Raw genomic sequence first — 21,138 nt, 5'->3', positions numbered from 1 at the left:
GTACTGTAGTCTAAAGTTAAGTCTACAAGATTTTTTATAAAAAATACAGTCAAGACTGCAGAGAAGTCTAAAGTCAAGAGTGCAGAATAATCTCTAGTAAAAAATATTACTGTTAAAATGTTCATAATACTAACAAAAATTAAGACTGTAAAGAAATCTATAGTCCAGACTACAGATAGGACAGAAAAGTAGTTTACTATTAAGGCTGTAGTAGTCTACAGTGAAGATTATAAGGAACTATGGAGGCTGGTATTTGGCCAGGACTATAGAGTAGTACTATATAGCAGTCAGCAGTTAGGACTATAGAACTGCTATAGTCGTTATTAAAAAATAATTCGTATTCATGACCATAGGGCTTTTGTAGTCAAAACGGTAGAACAATCTGTAATCTTGACTAAAAATTAAAACTAACCCTGTCAAAGTCAAGACAACATGATTGTTTAAAGAAATGACGATTCAAGATTGCAGTGTAGTCTAAAGTTTATTGAGTAGTCTACAATTAAGATTGTAGAGTAATGTATAGTGAAGATTATAGAATAGGTTTTAGTAAGAAATATATAAAACATCTTATTTGTTAATTGTGCCTAAAAACTTAAAATAAAAACTAATGATTAAAATAAATTAACATATTTAAATTTGTAAATCATATGTATTTATTTCAAAATTTAAATATGTTTTGGCAGCCTTTTTAAATGCTATTAAATTCTTTTTAATATTTTTTTTTAAAATTAAGACATTTCATTACAGCTTTTATTCATAAATACTTGAACAAACAACAAAATAATATTGTACATATTTAAAAATTATATGGTTAACAGATGTGAAATACAAAAAAAAAATCATTATTATACATTTTGTTTATTTAATTATATTGTTATGATTTTTCTTCTTGTTATTTTTACACAATCACTTGAACAAGTCTTGTCTTTAAACAAATGATTGGGCTAATTTAACATGTAAAATTGTGTGTGAAAATTAGACACTACTATTATTATTAATATTTCAATGTAGTCGATGTAGTATTATCAATGGAAACACATACAGTTGCACAGATACTAACAAAGACATGTGTTTTAGAAAACTACAATCTACAAGTGATTAACAGATAAACACACACTATAGCCCAATTAGTTTACAATTTAAATATAAATTTAGTTCGTTCATACATATATATTTCTTCTTTTCTATTTCAATTTTTTGGCAGAAGTTTGTCGGTCGAACGGTCAATGTTAGATTGTTTTATTTTATTCGGCTGTTTAATATAAACATATACATATTAGTTTGATATTATAGCTATAAATACACACAAACATCTGTATGTGATCAGTAGCTCTGTGTTTATATGTATCTACAGATACCACCTTCTACATAATCACGTATACGTATATAAATTGGTTTTATATCTAAAAAATTTCAATTTTTTTTTTTTTTTTTTTTTGTGAGAAATTTGTCTAAACTTAAAAGTATATTTTTCGAAAAAAAGACAAAAATCCATTCAAACTAACTGACAATTAATTAAAATATCTATACAAACAAAGATAAATGAAATATCCAATAAAACAAAAAATTCTACAACTAGCTTTTTATAACCTAAACTTCAATTGTTGGGTTGGTATTATGTGTTTGTACTAATATTTGTAGCTGTTCACATTTAAGTATACAAATTGATACAGACTAATTTTTAAGCTGTCAATTACGATTATCCGATTAATTGCCGATTATAGCTATTAATAGCCTTTTTTACCCTAGCCCTTTTAAAACGTCTTTTTAGGAAAAGTGAATAATATTTCTATAATTACCTATTAGAAGCAGGTATAGAGTATTCACACAGTCAGTCTTGCCCATGTGTTCACACACTTATTGTCAATCCCAAGACTTTATTTACTTTATTCATAAACAAAATTTTATTTTATTAACGATTTATAAATCAAATTTTGTATGGAAATTTCGTTTATAAAACTTTTATAAAATAAAATTTTGTTTAGGAGGATAAATTTGCACAAATTACGATTTCATTAAAAACATAAAAATTTGTATACGATTTGAAATATAAATATATCGCCTTAGTAAAACCAAACTTTCCCAAAAACAACCTATTTATATTTGTATCTTAATACCAATCGTAATAAAATATTAATAAAATTTCCTCATTCCTTTATATTTTTTTATTATGTGGTCTAATAAAAAATTTATTAGGCTCTTAATCCATTTAAATGTATTTTAAAATGCGTTTAGTGATTTATCATTTCTTAAAAAATACTTTAATCTGTCTATATCTATACATAATGGCTGATGGCGAATACGTAATATTCAGACATAAATAAATTGAATATTACGTATACGACTGGGACTATTTGTAACAATAATAATTTATAATAATTTTTATATATTTAAAAAAAAATTCAACAATAGACCCCAAATTTCAAAATCAAATATGATTCCGTGTGAAAGTTTTAATCACTCAAAGTTAAAAATTTGAAAAAAATTAAAGATAAGAATAAAAAATATTATTTTGGCCATTGAAGGTCGAGTTCGATTCAATGCATCAAAATTCAAAGATCCCAAAAATATATTCTTTGCTTACAAGTATTATACATTCTAACAAACGAATCTATTTTCGATTTAAGTAATTAAATCAATTCAAATATGACCTATAGTTTTGACCATACCTAATGAGAAAAAAATGAAACCGTTAATGAGTCGTGTGACTTGTTATATCTTTTATCGCTTCTTTATGTAAGTGAGATAAAAAATAACAAAGATTGTTGCGCGGTGTGCAAATTTTGACAATACAAAACAAATAAACAAACATACATAGATATACTCACTCACATCTACATGGACTTGGACACACATCCAAACAATCATAGATACATTTAGACATGTGAGCATTTTCGAACACTTGCCAAATTGATTTTTATAGTAGATCAGACAGTGGATATTTTCGTTTGTTTTTTTATTTAGCATACAGTAAAGGTGACTTAATTTATAAACGAATTAATTTAGAATATTTGTATTTTATTAATTTCGACCTTATAAAAGTATATTATTTAAATTATTACAAAATAATGGGGACGATCTAATCAATAAAAGTAAAAGTAATAAATTTTTTAATTAAATTATAAGTAGGTTCTCGATATAAATTTTTTATAAATATCACATCAATCGACCTCAAAATCTGAAAATCATTTTACATATTTATAGAAAATTGTGTTTGATATTATAAATTATGGTTGTTGTTGCTGTATTTTTTTATTTATTTTTTAATATTCTTTAATGTACATAAATATGATTTCTTTTTAATTTGCCAAAATAAAAATCAGTTCATTTTCTTCTTTAAAAAAACACAAATATGTCAGCACAACGATTGATATACAAATAAACAAACAGACACAACACAACAATATAATACAAACTATAAATATAATTAATAATAATAAAAATATATATATATATATGTTTATTAAAAAACAAAAATTAAACGAAAAGAACAGTGACATTGTCACAAATTATAATTTCATCAAGCGAATTGAACCATTTCCCACACCAACGCTAAATAGATGAAATACTAAGGGAACTCACTTAATCGTTCTCTCACTCTTGTTCGCATACAAGGTATAAAGAAGAACAATATCACAACATCTCAATTTCTTTATTTTTTTATGTCTACTATAGAATATAAAGTGTAAAGAAAAAATATTTAGGCAAATTTTAACACCCACATGTATATATACAGATAGGAATACTTGTATTATTTACATATACATGACAATAAATTCTATATAATACACTGTTTCAGTTTGTAATAGTTTATTAAATACCACAGTTTAATATTAATAATTGCTAATGGCAGAGCCATTTTAAATATTAAATATTCAAAGACTTTATATGATATAGAGCAGACCGCAATAAAACATTTTAACAGTAATAACCTTGACTTTGAAATAAATATGAGAAAATGCCCAGTTCGTTATCAACACTTAAAGCCTATCAACCAAATGTTGTCCCCTTTTTGGTAGAAATATTTCTCAGATGATGGACAAATTCAAGAAACGGGTCCATAACAGCATTTAAAAATTTTAGTTTGTTAGAGCACAGTCACTATTTTGAAATTACTCTTTGATAACGTTCACTAAGCCCGACGCTTGTTTCTAACATAAATATCTACTCGGGAAATAGTGTATGCATGCCTGCATTTTAAAAATAGAAAAAAAATCATTAAATTGAAAATTTATTTCATTACAACACTGATCATGGTCAATGTTAAATAGAAGAAAATTAAGCAAATAATTATAATTAATATATTAACAATAATATTAAATTAGTTTAATTATAAAAACTTAAACAAAACATTCATTCAAAACATTTTGAAATTAATTAATTTACTTTTCACAATGACAACAACTGAACACATTTAAAAGCGAAAGAACATTTTCATTCAAGTTTCTCTCATTTTCGCAGAGAATATTTTCTTTAAAAATAATTACATTTGAAAATCGGCAAAATAACAACAACAATAATACAGAAAAGAGTAGAAATCATTTTTATTTATTTTTCCTTTTCGTATATAATTCAAGGGCAACGAAATGTTGAAAATTTTCTTTTTGGTTGTTGGCATATTGCGAGTGAGCAGTGTCTCAGTCTCAAAATATTTTCAAAAATTTTTTGTTCATTTTTCTTTTGCGAAAAATTAACGCATCACGGTATTTTTCAAACACAAACCGCGAGTCGTTGACGAGTTGCGTGCGTGTTGAAACAAGCGAAAAATATTATAATTTTCTTTAAAAAAAAATATAGTGAAAAAGATATTTAATTTTCGAAATTAAAAAAATAAAATTTTGTATAAGGTGAAATAAAAAAAAATTAATTAAATCAAGTGGAAACAACAACAGATATATATTTGTAATAAATTTAAAAACAATGAAAATTTCAAAAAAGTTCAAGTTCAATATCATAAAATTTTAACAAAAGAATTGTTTTAAAAATAACATCTTTAAATATTTAGTGGGTGCAATTTAAAATAACAAATACAACAGCCACACATTTAAATAAAAAAAATTTTAATTTTCAAAATTAAATAAATATTGTCTGAGTTTAAAAATAAACCAAAAATAAAATGTATTTAATCTCTTTTTGTTTTCGTTTTGACTGACATAAACTGTCAATTATGTGTAAAATAGGCTTCAACAACTATTGTTTGCCACAACTATAGATAGATTAGATAAATTATCAACAAACCAAAAAATCATTGTGACAACACCTCATAAGTATTCATGCGAAAAATGAGTATGATAAATCTGTAACAATACAAAAAAAACTAAATTAATATATTTAATAAGAATTATAGTGCTAAATAAATAATTAATTGTTTGCTGTAAAATGTAAATTAAAAGTACAAAAAACGCTTAAAATTTAAAGAAAAAATGCATACATTAACAAAAGTGTTATGTAAAAGTTTTCAACTGAAATAAAAATGAAAATTTTAAAATTTTGTAAAATAATAATTCTAAAGTGAAATTAAGTGTATTGTTAAAATTTATGTGATGGGAAAAAATAAATTTTAAAAATATAAAATATGTTTTAAGAAAAAATAAAAAATTAAGATAAATTAAAAAATATAAAGTCATTAGTATAAAATTTAATAAGATTCAGCAGTTAATAAAGTATAAATTACAAATAATATTAAACATATTAATGAATTATAAAGAATTTCTGAAAGGCTTTATATGAAAATTCGAATATGAAAAAAATGGGTTTTTCATTGAATACTAAAAGAATGATTTCCTTAGATTTGTAAGGAAAGTATTGACAAATAATCTTCTTCTGTTATAAGAATAATATATTTTTATACATTTTTGAACATTGTCGGTAGTTTTAACGTGAGCACCTGCCTTGACGGCGTTATCTGAACGGTGGTCTTTTTCATCCACTGGGTAGACTTGAGAACGGTCTACCATCGCCCCTTTGTTCTTCAACTAAGAACGCAGGGGGCAATTTTTGTACATTGATTCTTTGCTGGAGTACTCGAGCTATCTAATCTCTTGACCATTGGATGGCCTCTGTTGTTTCAGCAACAGTGCCTAGAGACGTAACCGGTAGACCGAAGTACGATTCATCAATAAGCCGTGGACATTGTTCTTACTCACAGGGACACACTGGGGTAATTCTGATATGAACAGAGTAAACTCTGAACATATCTAGACAAGAAAAAAAAATTCAATGATATCATATGTATATGATACCTTTTATACATCATCATTCAACCCAGCACACATCTCATTTATACGACAAATTCATAAGAGAAAAACATACGACACATTCATTAAGTAGACGAGTGGTGTAAAGCCCGCCGAACCTCACATTCATCCCGTACCATATACAATTAATACCAACTCATTTCGGCAACGGCACCGAACTTATCCCGAAATATTGACTATTATCATGCATCAGTCTTTTAACCGCCACTTACTCTCCCCGCGAATTTGGGTTTAAACCACAGCCACTACGTGGATCCCGAAGGAACCTCAACCAACTGACCAGCCAGGACATAGTCCTGCGGGCAACTGGCCACCCGTAGTACCATATTATGCGATGCTCTGGTCTGACCTCTGGCAATCTATGCAAGGACTAAGCCAAGCAGTAGACTGTAACCAATTTTTCAGTCCCGGTAGGACTGGAGGTATTGGCCACCCCTTTATACCCCGGGATTGCAATAACACCAAGGCGTAGATTTCGGCAAGGTAACATGCCCCCGGGGAGAAGTCCATAGGACAATAAAAAATCAAGTATCAAACTTTATTATCTTAACAATTTCAATTATTGTGGTTTGATTATAAGTTTGTATGAAGGGACAGGCGGATGCACGGACAGACATGTCTAAAATGGATCAAAATATGATTCTAAGTTGATTGGTGTAATTTAAGGTGGTTATAGACGAATATTATTGTGCATTCAAACATTACACATTGCTATAGAATTTAAAAGATGGAAATAATTGTGTAGTTTCTAAACGGAATATAATGGAATAGGTAAAGAGGAAGTGATGGCTATGGGCTCACAAGGGGCGTAGTCAGAGTTCCTCAAATTAGGACTACTTTTAAAACTATCCCATATCCTAAATTACAGAAAGAAGAATGTAAAACGATATTAAAATTTAACACAAAAATAAGTAGTTTTTATAAAAAACTTTTAAAAATTGTTTGCTTTTCTTCTTTTCAGTGTAAAAATTTAACTAATCCGATTTTTTCCACACCTTTTTTTAATCTTCTAGAAATTTCTGAATTGCTATAAAAAAGCCTTAATTTCAATCAATTGATATATAAAACGTATACCTAGTGGAAATGTTAAACATTTTGGGGTAAAATTGGTTTCCTCTGTATTCTTCAACATTGTATTGGAAACGGGACGTATACGTGTTATTTAATTTTTGCTGTCACAATTTTATTCTGAGATGTTAAATACTTTCTTCTAAACTTACTAAAAATCATTATAAGGCTCAAAATAACAGAGAAAAAATAAATTATTTTCCCCGTAATCATCTTAAAATAAGATAAGTTTTGAGACCCATTTAAACGTATTCTGTCTCAAATTACACTGAGGACATAATTTTCTCTATCCGCACTGGTTTAATCAAGAACTACATAATATGTACCAAACAACTTCCAAAGAAGCGAAAAAAACCTGCAAAAGTGTTGTTTTTTTATTCCCATCTAACTTAATGATAGGTAAGGTTAGGTTGATAGGAGGATATTTCTTAGACAAATCTAGGGACCAGACTAATTGATATATACAAAAATCGAAAAAAATATTTTGTGTAAAAAATTAACGAAATTATTTTTTAAACTAAAGAAGTTAAAATTATTTAAATGAATACACAAAATATTAATAATAATTAAAAAACTAAAGCATAATCACTTCAATAATTTAAAAAATGTATTTCAAAACTTAATGAATGGATATGAAACTACAAATAAATATAAACATTAAAAAATATAAATTTATTTTAACAATTCTCACAAACACATAAGTTTGTTTCTAGAATTTAAAATAAAAAAATAGAAAAACCAAAAATATAAAAATAAATACCAAATTAAACAAAGTATATAACATATTTAAACAAAAGCCCATAAATTATGTTATTAAAGAAAAATTAAATATAAAAAAATAAGTAACAATATATTTCATAAAAAATATATATTTTTCAGTGTCATACTTTTAGCAAAAGAGAAAATAAAAAAAAAACAAAATATTGTAAAAAAGTAGAAGAAATCTATATAATAAAACAAACAAAAATATAGAGAAAATAAATCTTTGTGTATCTCGTTAAAAAGAAAAAAACAGCCAAAATATAAAAACATAAAACAAAACAATACTTAAAAACAAAAACAATATTTTTAATATTTAAAAATATATTTTTAAAAATGTCTTCGTCGCGAAATTCAATAAAAAGATCTCCCTCTGCATCAACAACGACATCACCCTCTACGGGTTCTACCGAAACAAATTCATCGTCTTCCTCATCGCCAACTATGTCCGGAAATAAACAAAAGTGTAAATACACAAATACCAAGGATCGTGTGGTTTCTGGTAAATATAATTTTTTTTTTATAATTTTAACTATTTGTATTTTGTGTAGAGATTTTAACAAATTTATCTAAATACATAGTATTACCGTTTCACATAATGCATTCCACAATTTTTCATTTCATATATAAACAAATGACCAAGTTTATTATAATTTATGTTCTTGTTCTAAATCATTGTCAAAATGGGTTTGTTTTTCTTAACAACAACAATTTTGATTTTGTTGTTATACTTTTTTGTACAACAACAAATAACTTCTACTTAATAATATGTATTAAGTATTTTGTCTTAAACATACATACATATTTACTTTATTTAATGGATATATCTACATCACAAGTAAGAATACCTCTCTATCGATGCGTATTAATTAATGAACGCAAAAAAAAATAATACATATTTCTTTCTTTTTTTTTGAAATGGGCTACTAGCGATTACATTTCTTGATCTCAGTTAAATTTTTATGTTTTTCGAATTTGGGAATATAGTCTCAAAGTTTTGTTACTACCTAGCAAAAATAAAACGAAATGCTTCCAAAAGAATAACATTTATCACCACTTGAAAAGTAGCACTAAGTGAATTTGTATTTATTGACTTTCATAGAAGCGAAATGAATCCAATTTTGTTTAAAATTGAACGTGTACTTTTTTGTACTGTTTAATTTATTTCCAATGGATTGAGCAGGGCTGTATCTTATTTTCTCCATCCCATCTGGTAGTTGAATTACCGTGTCCTGAAACTTCGAAATTTTTAGCCTTTTTTAAGCCGTTAAAACTTTATAGCAACATTATTTGTAAATTATTGTATGCCATCTGAAAGTCCATTATATTTGCTTTAAAATAGAGACATAACAACTGACACGACTTCTTTCTTTTTCGAGATACATTCGCTTAAATTTTTAAAATTCATGTCTTTTGGTATATTCATGATTTTTACCACCTAAACTCCTATAAGCTTTGTAGATATTGTTTATAACGAACAAAAATATAGGATCCACATCTACCTAACGATATCCGTCCATCCGCAACGGCTGACATCTAATGGAAATTTTTTATTATATTTTTTTTTTGTGATATCAAAGCGAAGTATACAAAAAAGTGTTTTTGTCAACAAAAACCGCAAATTTTTCTTTAAATATTTATTTTTTAATTAAAAAACTTTAACTTGAGAAAATGTTAATAATTTTTGGTGATTTTAGAAAGTATTAGGTTTCTTCTAAAAAATTTGTTCATATTAACATAGGTCTACAATGTTAATGACGAATCCAAATTTTGGAAATTAAAGTTCCTAATGGATTGAATTTGTTCTATAAATATAGTTTTATCTGAATTAAACAGAATGACGAAAATATTTTATTAATCTCCTCGCTCGATGGTATGGAATTGCCTGAAATGCAAACTAGTGTAATAAGTAAAACATAAATACAATATTTTTTTATTGAATATGGTTTACTGCATAAACATACATGTAATTTTAAATTATAAAGTTTTAGTGAATGTAACAATAAATTAGTAATTTCCACCAACCACAATGTCCTAACAAAATAACATAATGTGAGGCGGCGCTTTTATACTCAAACCTTTTATAATGTTTAAACCAACAATCTTTAAAAGTATTGTTCCGCCCTTTGAGAATTTATCAAAGGCTTTATCAAGCAAAATTTCCTCTACAAACATAAGAAAGAATTTAATGACTGACACATTCATAAATAAAACTATTAAGATCAACAGCTATAAATAACCAAACACGTGATAATATTTATAACACTTTTCTCACTTTTCTTTTTAATAACATCATCATGTCTGACATTTGACAAACATACAAATATATAGATTTCAAAAAATTACGCTGTCACATATTTGACAGATTTTCTGGCACCATTAAAATATTCTAGTTAATCAATAAGTATTTTCCAGACACATTTTCAACCTACATTTTATCTAATCGACTTTATTTTTATGATTTCGTTTCTTCTTCTATCTGGCAGACACACATACGATTCTAATTTTAAACTTAAATAAATACAAATACTATTTAAAAATAAATTAATTATAAACTTAAGTATTTCCTTTGTTTTTGTTTTAATGTGTTGGTACTGCTGATTAATTGAAACAACAGAAATAAAGTACGGCGAGGGATGGTGTTTATGTACCTACACACACACAAATAAACAGTCATGGCGATAGGTATAACTACGTCATTAACATGTGACAAAAAATACGTTAGTTATGAATGCAGTATGAACTCTAATATAAGTATGTATTTTAGATTTTATAAGAACTCATTTTAAATTCTAATGGGAATCTTAAATATACATAATCAGATTATTTTAGAGAGAATATTGGATACAGTTCTTCTTATATCTGGCTAGTTTTATAGAATACATCGAGCATGTTGTGCCTACCTTTATCAAAGTCTCTATTAGGAATCAAACCACAACCTTGGTACTGATAGGTTTAAACACTACTAATGTCGTCGATGTTGTCAACCAATGCTAAATAGTTAGTTAGTTAGCAAGTTATTTAGTTAGTTTATTTTTTATTTAGTTTACATCAAATCCGACGACATGATCACAAATTTTACCAGGATATTTTTCGGCGGCTATGTCAAGTCGACTTAAATGGATTTTTTTATATTTAAATGTTTACCGGTACATTGAACTAAATCAAATAATAAATAAAATTACCACAAAATATTACAAAAATAAATAAAATACATGTGAATGATATTTTTGTCTATTAATGATCATGTGACTGTAACAGAAAACAATTTCTAAAAATAATATATTATATACGTTTTTATTCTGTTAAAATTTAATATTCCGTTCGAAAAAAGTGCAATTAAAATATTTTGATTTATATAATAAAGAAAGGAATGCCATAGAATTTAATAAATTCATTCACAAATTTTCATAGATTTGATTTCTTTTACGGCACTTTTGCATTTAATATTTCAAATTTTAATTTTTATCAAACAATTTAATTTATTCTAGAGGTTCCACTACCCCCCGCCCATAAACTGACCATGGATGAGGTTTACGATCCAAAAACCAAAAAACCAAATTATGATGCATTAAGGCAACATTTTCTTAAAGAAGGTCGTATTGAAGAGGAACCTGCTCTTCGTATTATCAATGAGGGTGCTGCTCTGCTGCGTAATGAAAAGAATATGATTGATGTTGAGGCTCCCATAACTGTGTGCGGTGATATACATGGACAATTTTTCGATTTAGTTAAATTATTTGAAGTTGGTGGTCCACCAGAGTCGACAAATTATTTGTTCTTAGGCGATTATGTTGATCGTGGTTACTTTAGTATTGAGGTATGTGTAATATCTTATATTATATATTTACAACTAAATGCTTTAATATTAATTACTTATAGTGTGTTTTATATCTGTGGTCTTTAAAAATCTGCTTTCCTGATACCCTACATTTACTGCGTGGTAATCATGAATGTCGACACTTAACGGAATATTTTACATTTAAACAAGAGTGTAAGTTTGAATTGTATTTGAATATCTTTCTCTTGGAACATTTTTTTTTTGTCAATAAAAATTCTGAATTTATTTCGAATATTAACATTTAAGAACCTTAAATTTTTTGAAATCAAAATTTTAGAAAACATATGTATGTAAATTGTTTTAAAACATTTGTTTTTAAAAAAGTGTATTGAGATTTAAAACAAAATTATTTTCGAAATTTTTCTTTGATAAAAATGTGTAATAACTATATAATATTTGATAAACTGAATTTAAGAATTGCATTAAGGAGCGAATTAAATAAGTTTTCAGTAACATCCTTTGTCAAAGCATATACATATGTACGACAACACTCGTTGTCAATATATTCATTTTATACTCATCAGTTGTCGAAATGTTAACAAACGTGGTAAGCTCACTATTGACAAGGGATTGTTTGTACGATGTTTGGGATAAAATAAGAACCAACATAATTAAATAAATGTATCTTGGAACATTTTTTTTGTCAATAAAAATTCTGAATTTATTTCGAATATTAAAATTTAAGAACCTTAAATTTTTTGAAATCAAAATTTTAGAAAACATATGTATGTAAATTGTTTTAAATATTTGTTTTTAAAAAAGTGTATTGAGATTTAAAACAAAATTATTTTCGAAATTTTTCTTTGATAAAAATGTGTAATAACTATATAATATTTGATAAACTGAATTAAAGAATTGCATTAAGGAGCGAATTGAATAAGTTTTCAGTAACATCCTTTGTTAAAGCATATACATATGTACGACAACACTCGTTGTCAATATATTCATTTTATACTCATCAGTTGTCGAAATGTTAACAAACGTGGTAAGCTCACTATTGACAAGGGATTGTTTGTACGATGTTTGGGATAAAATAAGAACCAACATAATTAAATAAATGTATGCAACTATTGTTCGACCTATTATTATATACGAATCTCTTGTATTTTTGTAAATCAATAATGTCTGCCTGTAGAGAACTATATGATCTCGATATTAGCGGCAACATTGCGCATTTTTGTTTATAGTCAAACTGCACTTTTCTTATTAAACTACCCTATTAGTTAGATAAAGCAAAAATAATCTATCAAGTCTGGGCCGCCTGTCTTACATTATCATTGTTTGGGTTCCTGCGTATAGGAACTATTATAGAAATGAACAAGCAGAATCTGGGTTTGATACCTCCAATCCCGTTTAAATATTGACTTTGTAAGGTTTTCTCAAAACCTTCTGAGGAAAACATTTCAGGATAGATTCTTTCTTCAAAAAAAGAACCCGAAATAGGCGATATTTATTGAGGATCTGCCCTATCGAAGTTGCAAAGTTAGGGAAAATTAAGAAAACGTCTTTCATCTTTGATGCAAATGCTCTACTCCAACCAATAATAGAAACCGTTTCCTGGGAGTTACTTCGTATCCAATTTTTTAGTTAGATATAGACCCAAATATCTAAATAGCTTAATGTCATATTTATATTTCTCGCGGCTACAACAAAAAAATAACAAAAAAATAAATTTTAGAGACTTTTTAGACTCGGCTTGTGAGTAAAATAGATGATATATACAGTGATAATATCTACAAAATTCGATAATTAAAGATTATTCAAATTCGATAATTAAAGACTATACAAAATTAAAGACTATTCAAAAGAATGCTGTATGGTTTAAAAATATGATTTCTAACCGCAGGATCCGAACTCAGGTTTGAAAAAATATCGCAACAATTTATCGCCTTCTAGAATCTGAGGAACATAAAAAACAATACCAAAAGCGATTAAACTAATACTTATCAAGTATATACTCTTAAACATCACTCGATTTTTTTCTTATTTTTTAAATAAAACGTTTCAATTTTAAATATATTGAAAGCATCATATTGTATTTAATTAAAATTTTAATTTACAATTGTAATAAAATTTCAACTCTTTAACTTGTAGGTGGTGAAAAAACACAAACCTACAAAAATTCTACTAAATTTTTTAAATCCCATAAATATTTAAACAGAATTATATGCGATGAAAAGAGAGAGAGAAAGAGCGAAAAAAAATACATTTGTATATTTACTTTAAAATGAATTAATTATTTGTTTATTGTTTTAACATTTTCGTTTTAGGTCAAATTAAATATTCAGAACGAGTCTATGATGCCTGTATGGAGGCATTTGATTGTCTACCATTGGCAGCGCTATTAAATCAGCAATTTCTCTGTATACACGGTGGTTTATCACCGGAAATTTTCACACTCGATGATATCAGAAAGGTGTGTGTGTATATATGTTTGTGTTCTATTAATTATATTATTATTTATTTAGTAAACATAACCCATGTCAAATAAACAAATAAACAAAAAATTCCTTTTTAAACTAAAACAATTAATCAACAGCTTCATAGATTCCGCGAACCGCCTGCTTTTGGTCCGATGTGCGATTTATTGTGGTCAGATCCTTTAGAAGATTTTGGCAGTGAAAAGAATAATGATTATTTCTCACACAATTCAGTACGTGGTTGTTCGTATTTTTTCAGGTATGTAATGGACAATTAGTGCCGTTTTAGTACATATATTATACATATGTACATATAATTAGTATGTTACTATAGTATTTACTATTTTATTTATATCTATTTAATTTTTAAAAAAATTTCAGTTATTCAGCCTGCTGTGAATTTCTACAAAAGAATAATCTTTTATCTATTGTAAGAGCTCATGAGGCTCAAGATGCGGGGTATGTGATGTGATACGTTTTATTGAATAGAATTTATTACAATTTAAAAAAAAAATGTTTATATTACAGGTATCGCATGTATCGTAAAAATCAGGTCACTGGATTTCCTTCTTTAATTACAATATTTTCAGCTCCCAATTATTTGGATGTTTATAATAATAAGGTATTTTTATTAATAAAAACTTGACTAAAAATTTTCAAAATTTGTATTTGCAAGCAAAAGTGTACTTTGTTGCATTCTATTTATATAAATGCGTTATTTTTAGTATTTATTATAAACAACCATTAATTATTTTTATGATTTTTTATACTTGTTTCGGTTTTTTCTTTTTTTGCATATTTCACCTCTGAACAACACGTCGAAAAATACAAATATAAAATAAATAAATTATTGTCATTTGACAAAAGGCAGCTGTACTTAAGTATGAAAATAATGTTATGAATATACGACAATTTAATTGTTCACCCCATCCGTATTGGTTGCCAAATTTTATGGATGTATTTACGTGGTCATTACCGTTTGTTGGTGAGAAGGTAAGTTGAAGGATTTATAATACACAAGTAAGAGCTTTTAATAGAGTTGCACTTAATCCGGATTCTACATGCATAATTTTATGTTTTTGGGTTCAATATTATAGAAATTTAAGGGATAGAAAGAGTTCTCACATAACCCGGGCATGTATTATTTTATGTTTTTGGGTTTAATATTATACCAAATGCAAAAAGTACCTTTCGAAGAACGAAAAAGTAGCAAAAAGTCCACTTTTATAGGTTTTCGCATAATCCAGGCTGTTAATGGTTAATTTCATGTTTTTAGGTTCAATATTATAAACCACATAAACCAGATTCTATATGCTTAATTTCATGTTTCTAGGTTTAATATTATAGAAATTACAAAAAGTAATATGGTGCTATCCGTATAAAAAAGATTATGTTCTAAATTTTCCATTTTTTGCCCCAAATGTGAAATGGATAATACCCTTCCTACTTTAGTGGTGTAGGGTATAATTAGAATAAGATGGGTCAAAATCTATACTGTTTCTAAAAAAGTTGCTACAGATTTAACTATCCTTTTAATAAATTGCTTTATTTTTGAACGATTTATTGACAACAAACTGATTTTCAACAATAGGGGTTATATGTAGACTAGGAACCAAATATGAGGGATAGCGTCAACTATAGGCAGATCCTGGTAGGGAGACTTTGGTTCCTATGAAACTAATTTAATTTAATTTCACATTATACTTGTATATTTAGCCAGTTATGAGTCTTACAGTCATTTTTGGGACATTTTATTGTCCTCATATAAAGTCGTAAATATTTTTCATGTTTCTAGGTTTAATATTATAGAAATTACAAAAAGTACATTTTGAAGGAAGAAAAATTACCCTTTTAAAGGTTCTCACTTAATGGAGGCTCTACATACTTATTTTCATGTTTCCAGCCGATAAGTCGAAACCGCTATATATAAGGATCCTAAATACATATACTTTCTAGGATCGAAAAATTATACAGTTGTAATTAAACGAAGGTGATGAGCATAAAATAATTTCGCAAGAGAGAAAATTTGTGAAAGTTATATTTTGGAAAATTTGATTAATATAAATCGGATTATTTTAACTGTTAATGGTACCATGACGTAGAAAATATAAAATTGAATAATTAGTAAGCATGAGAGTAACTAAGATTTATGTTCTTTTTGTGTTAATAAACGGACAATAACGGAATAAGAATCGTCAAAGCATTACCTTTCAAAAAATATATAATATTTTCTATCGTATGTAAAACAACTGCAACGCTTAATAAATTTGTTCTAAATAGCAAGGTATTCAGATGGACGCAAGGATTTAATACTCTATATATTGTCCAATGACGGTTTTGCTTAGTAAAAATATTATAAATTAAATTTACCACTTTTTTCTTTAGGTCACCGATATGCTTGTTAATGTTCTCAATATCTGTTCAGACGAAGAACTATTAGGTGGTCCTGACGATGAACTAGAAGAAGGTTAGTAGTAGCATAATTACAACAAATAAAAATACATTTTTATTTCTATTATTTATAAACACATTTAGGAAATACAACTAAACTATTTAGATCAAAAACAAAAAAGAAAATAAACAATTATTTTATCTAAATAAACATACAAAATTTTTCGCCATTTAAAACTAAACAAATTTTAATATTTATGTATAATACGTGTGTGTCTCTCTAGTAATGTCAATTCAAAATTAACAGAGAAAAAAATAATGAAAATAAATTCTACTGTAAACATTTAAATATTTTGAAAATATGTAGATATTGATGTTGTTTTTATTGTTATTGTATTTTAATGTTGTAAAACAAAACAAACAACCAAGCAAAGAAAATTAAGTTTAAATTTATTCATTTTTTCCAATGATTTATTTAATTTATTAATGTGTCGATGAGTATAAATGTTCTATTTTATTCTGTAATTTATCGATTGATTTATGTAAATTTATTTCCTTCGTATTTGTATTGCATGTGATGTATTTATTTGTATATGTATTTTTTCTCAACTCAGAACTCCGTAAGAAAATTGTTCTAGTGCCCATGAATTCGAATGATAATAATGCTCAGGCTAGAAAAGGTAAGAAAGAATTCGTTATGATATTTAAGTGAACCGCCTTGTAAATTCAGCTAACTAGTAGTTACTGCTAAGCTCCTAAAAATGCTGCTATATATTGATATTTTTAAATATTATATTTTGAATTTATAAAATGTTTAGGTTTGGATTTTTAACTTTAAACCATAAAGTATACGTCACATAACACACCCACTCGGTATGTGTACAACAGACGTATGCTTATTATTTTATTATTTTAGTTTATACAAACTGTAAAACTGAATTTAATTAAGATTTGTTTGTGAACATGGTAAAACTTCCAATTTCTTATTATTTTTTTTTTTTTAATTAAAAAAAAACACAAAAAAAAAGACTAAGTTGGTTTGATAATTATTTTTATTACTGTTCCTTACAAAAATTTAAATTAGAATTATGTATACAATTCTCTCGATCATTTTTATGATTTTTGATCTTTTATAAAAAAAATTTTACAAACTTTAAATATCGTTCTTTATTAAAAAAGTGAATTTTTTATACAGGTGTAATATGGGGGTAAAAGTAAATATTGTGCTGTCCGTATAAAAAATATTATGTTCTAAATTTTCTATTTTTTGCCTCGTGGACCTGGTAGTAGTATGTTTGGATGTTACAAACTTGAAATGGATATTACCCTTCCTTCTATTGTGGTGTAGGGTATAATTAGAATAAGATGGATAAAAAATCTATACTGTTTCTAAAAAAGTTGCTACAGAAATAACTATCCTTTTAATACATTGCTTTATTTTTAAACGATTGACAATAAACTGATTTTGAACAATAGGGGTTATATGTAGACTAGGAATCAAATATGAGGGATACCGTCAACTATATTCAGATCCTGGTAGGGAGATTTTGGTTCCTATGTAACTAATTTAGATTAATTTCGCATTATACTTGTATAATTACCCAGTTATGAGTCTTACAGTCATAACTGGGTAAATATACATAAAATGTCGTAGATATTTTTGTTTATACTATAAGGGTATTAAGGTGGTTATTATCGTTTTAGTAATTTTCAGAAGTACCTTTTATATGGACAGTAAAGGACCTATGGCCCTATGTCTGCCATGTATTATAATATTACTTCAAGGTATAAAAAACTAAATTGTGCAAAATTTTATCATGATTTTTGCCTCTGGAAAACAGTTTAATATTCCAAGTTCCCACTTAGGTCGAATCGTGTACCAATATTGATAATTTTTCTTAGGTGGGATCTCTGAACAGGAGGACATACAGACAAACGAACAAGCAAACTGTTCGTGATCAATATTTCAACCAAACTTTTTTTTTTTATTATTAAAAATAATATTTTTAAAGCTCAATGCAAAATGTTGAATCTGAAAATTGTATATTTTTTTAAAGTGTAATAAATGTAATAAGCTTTTAGCAAAAAACACAACCAAATAACAATATGTGGAAATGTTTCTAAAGTATGAAAGCTTTAAAATAAGCTTTTTAGCTTATTTTAAAGCTTTCATACTTATATGTATGTTCAAAATCTGTTAGTGTTAACACTAACAGATTTTGAACATACATACACACAATTAAATGTTACTCATGCATACAAAGCTTATTAGAAACATTTTATTTTTATTAAAATTTTTTATAATTGATATTGGCGTATTTTTTTAATATGTATTTTTGTTAAATTTTTTTAGCTTCTTCAGTATCAGCTTTACGCAAAGAAGTTATTAAGAACAAAATTAGAGCTATTGGTAAAATGTCTCGTGTATTCTCAGTATTAAGGTTAGTATAAAAAAATTAATAATAATTTTTTTTAGTCCGCATTAAAGACAGAATTTAATGTATACAAAAAAACTTGTCTTACAATATTTTTTATTATTATCTCCTTCTTACAGAGAAGAATCAGAATCTGTTTTACAATTAAAAGGTCTTACACCAACCGGTTCATTACCAGTGGGTGCATTATCGGGTGGTAAAGATTCCCTTATAAGTGGTAGGTATTCGTGGACAATTTAAGTTTTTACTCTATTATAACTATTAACACATTAACAAACAATAATTTAACAAATAAATTGTAAATTAAAAACAACATGCAATTTTTATAAGTTTAGAAAAAAATATATTATTTATAGTTTTACACACGTGCTTTATTCATGTAATCTTGTGATTATTTAATATGTTTACAGCTTTACAAGGTCTTGGCGCCACACCACAAATTACTTCATTTGCTGAAGCTAAAGGTCTTGATGCCGTCAATGAACGTATGCCTCCCCGACGTCCTCTGTTAGTGGGCAGTAATAATAATAACAATAACTCTGTAACACCTAATAATAATAATACTACTACTGCTAACGATAGCAATAGTTTGGCTTCGTCAAAGAAAAATGGTAACACCCCGATTGCAGCGCCCAGACGTTCTAGCACTAGCAAATATTCATAGTTTTAGTTTTGTTTTTTATCTTTTTTTATTTTTTTATGTTCATCTTTTTTGTTTATTTTAAATTAATTATTTAGTTAAACAACCAATGACTTTTTTAGAAATTTTAATAATTTTATTCTAATTAATTAGCGCTCATGAACCAATTGTTAAATAAAGCAAATAAATTAAAACCATGAATAAAAATATTTACATTTTCATGATATTATTGAGAAATGAAATTATTTACAAATAAATACTAGAAAAAAATAGAATTTTAATATAATTTTTCTTATTATATTAAAATTATTTTCCCTAAGATGGTTGCCTTATGTGGGGCCCCATATAAAATTAAGTAATGGGATTTTGGTTCCTAAATTATTTAAGAGCATCATCACGGTATTTATAGTTTTAATCATGTCATTTTCTAAAAGGGGCCTTATATGAGCTGTAGGAGCAGTTATGATCCGATTCTTATAAAATGTCCATTCGTATAAAACAACGCTATTAATGGGCGTTAAAATCATTTTCTGAAGAACTGACGGACATGGCTACATCCTATTTGAATTTAATTAAAAATAAATTAATTAAGGTATAACAAAACAAGAAAACAACAACTTACGCCAAACGAAACAAAAAACAACTTTTAATCGAACATGGCCGACCATATATTACCTTACTCCAGTGAGTATGTTAAAAATGGAATTTTTTTTAAATAACAAAGCATATTATTTGTTTTTAACATCAATACCGAAATATTTTTATTTGTTCTTGGCAAAACAAAAGATATTTTCTACGTAAAGGCTCATAGGAGAAATATGGGCCGTTGTAGGGGGGCTATTCGAAATAATGAACCGATTTAAACCATTTTCAATAGTGTCTTTGGGTCAAAAGAAGAGTATGTGCCAAGTTTCAGAATGTGATTAAAAGCCGATAGGTATACTAAATAGGGTGGTGTAGGACCAATATTTTTTTACAAACATCCGGATTAATATTTTATAGGATTGGATCCTATAAAACATTTATACCTTATATGGGGACTTGGATACAATATATACGTGAAGCTAGAACACTTGTTTTTGTGGAGAGCTCTTAAACTTGCCGAATTCCAATGCTATACTGATATTTAAAAAAGGTAATAATCAATATATAGAATAGTTGCTGGATACGTAAAATTAATTTATGCAAAATTTCAGTAAATTTATTTTTCCATTTAAATATAATTTTTCTGACTTTTAAACAATGTGTAGAAAACATTAATGCTTTATTTAAAAATCACAGATCGGCTCATAAAGGTCTACACACTATACTAGTGTAGGCATATTTC

General features: G+C 26.8%; 1 protein-coding gene across 3 annotated transcripts; it reads left to right on the top strand.

Annotated features, from left to right (window-relative positions):
• The first annotated feature begins 8,290 nt into the window (after positions 1-8,290).
• LOC111681543 (serine/threonine-protein phosphatase 2B catalytic subunit 1) lies at positions 8,291-20,048 on the top strand. 3 transcript variants are annotated; one of them, XM_023443379.2, is made up of 13 exons: positions 8,291-8,586; positions 11,576-11,904; positions 11,967-12,078; positions 14,196-14,341; positions 14,465-14,604; positions 14,727-14,804; positions 14,874-14,967; positions 15,213-15,338; positions 16,731-16,812; positions 17,351-17,416; positions 19,090-19,177; positions 19,291-19,388; positions 19,582-20,048. In XM_023443379.2, exons 1-13 carry the CDS (start codon positions 8,421-8,423, stop codon positions 19,833-19,835), a joined length of 1,779 nt encoding a protein of 592 aa, XP_023299147.1. In that variant the 5' UTR covers positions 8,291-8,420; the 3' UTR covers positions 19,836-20,048. The 3 variants fall into 3 exon arrangements, with proteins under 3 accessions (XP_023299147.1, XP_023299148.1, XP_046804518.1); XM_046948562.1 differs by lacking the exon at positions 8,291-8,586 and adding an exon at positions 10,745-10,838; XM_023443380.2 differs by lacking the exon at positions 17,351-17,416 and having other exon boundaries at positions 8,292-8,586; positions 19,582-20,047.
• Positions 20,049-21,138: the final 1,090 nt, after the last annotated feature.

The sequence above is a fragment of the Lucilia cuprina genome, chromosome 4 (genome assembly GCF_022045245.1).
Source record: "Lucilia cuprina isolate Lc7/37 chromosome 4, ASM2204524v1, whole genome shotgun sequence".
Lineage (NCBI taxonomy): Eukaryota > Metazoa > Arthropoda > Insecta > Diptera > Calliphoridae > Lucilia > Lucilia cuprina.
This window is presented reverse-complemented; position numbering and strand designations above follow the sequence as displayed.

Coding starts and splice junctions, on each gene's coding strand:
- LOC111681543 (XM_023443379.2), top strand. CDS start 8,421: ATGTCTTCGTCGCGAAATTCAATAAAAAGATCTCCCTCTGCATCAACA. Junction 11,905..11,966: donor GTGGTTACTTTAGTATTGAG/GTATGTGTAATA, acceptor AATTACTTATAG/TGTGTTTTATATCTGTGGTC. Junction 14,805..14,873: donor CATGAGGCTCAAGATGCGGG/GTATGTGATGTG, acceptor TTTATATTACAG/GTATCGCATGTATCGTAAAA.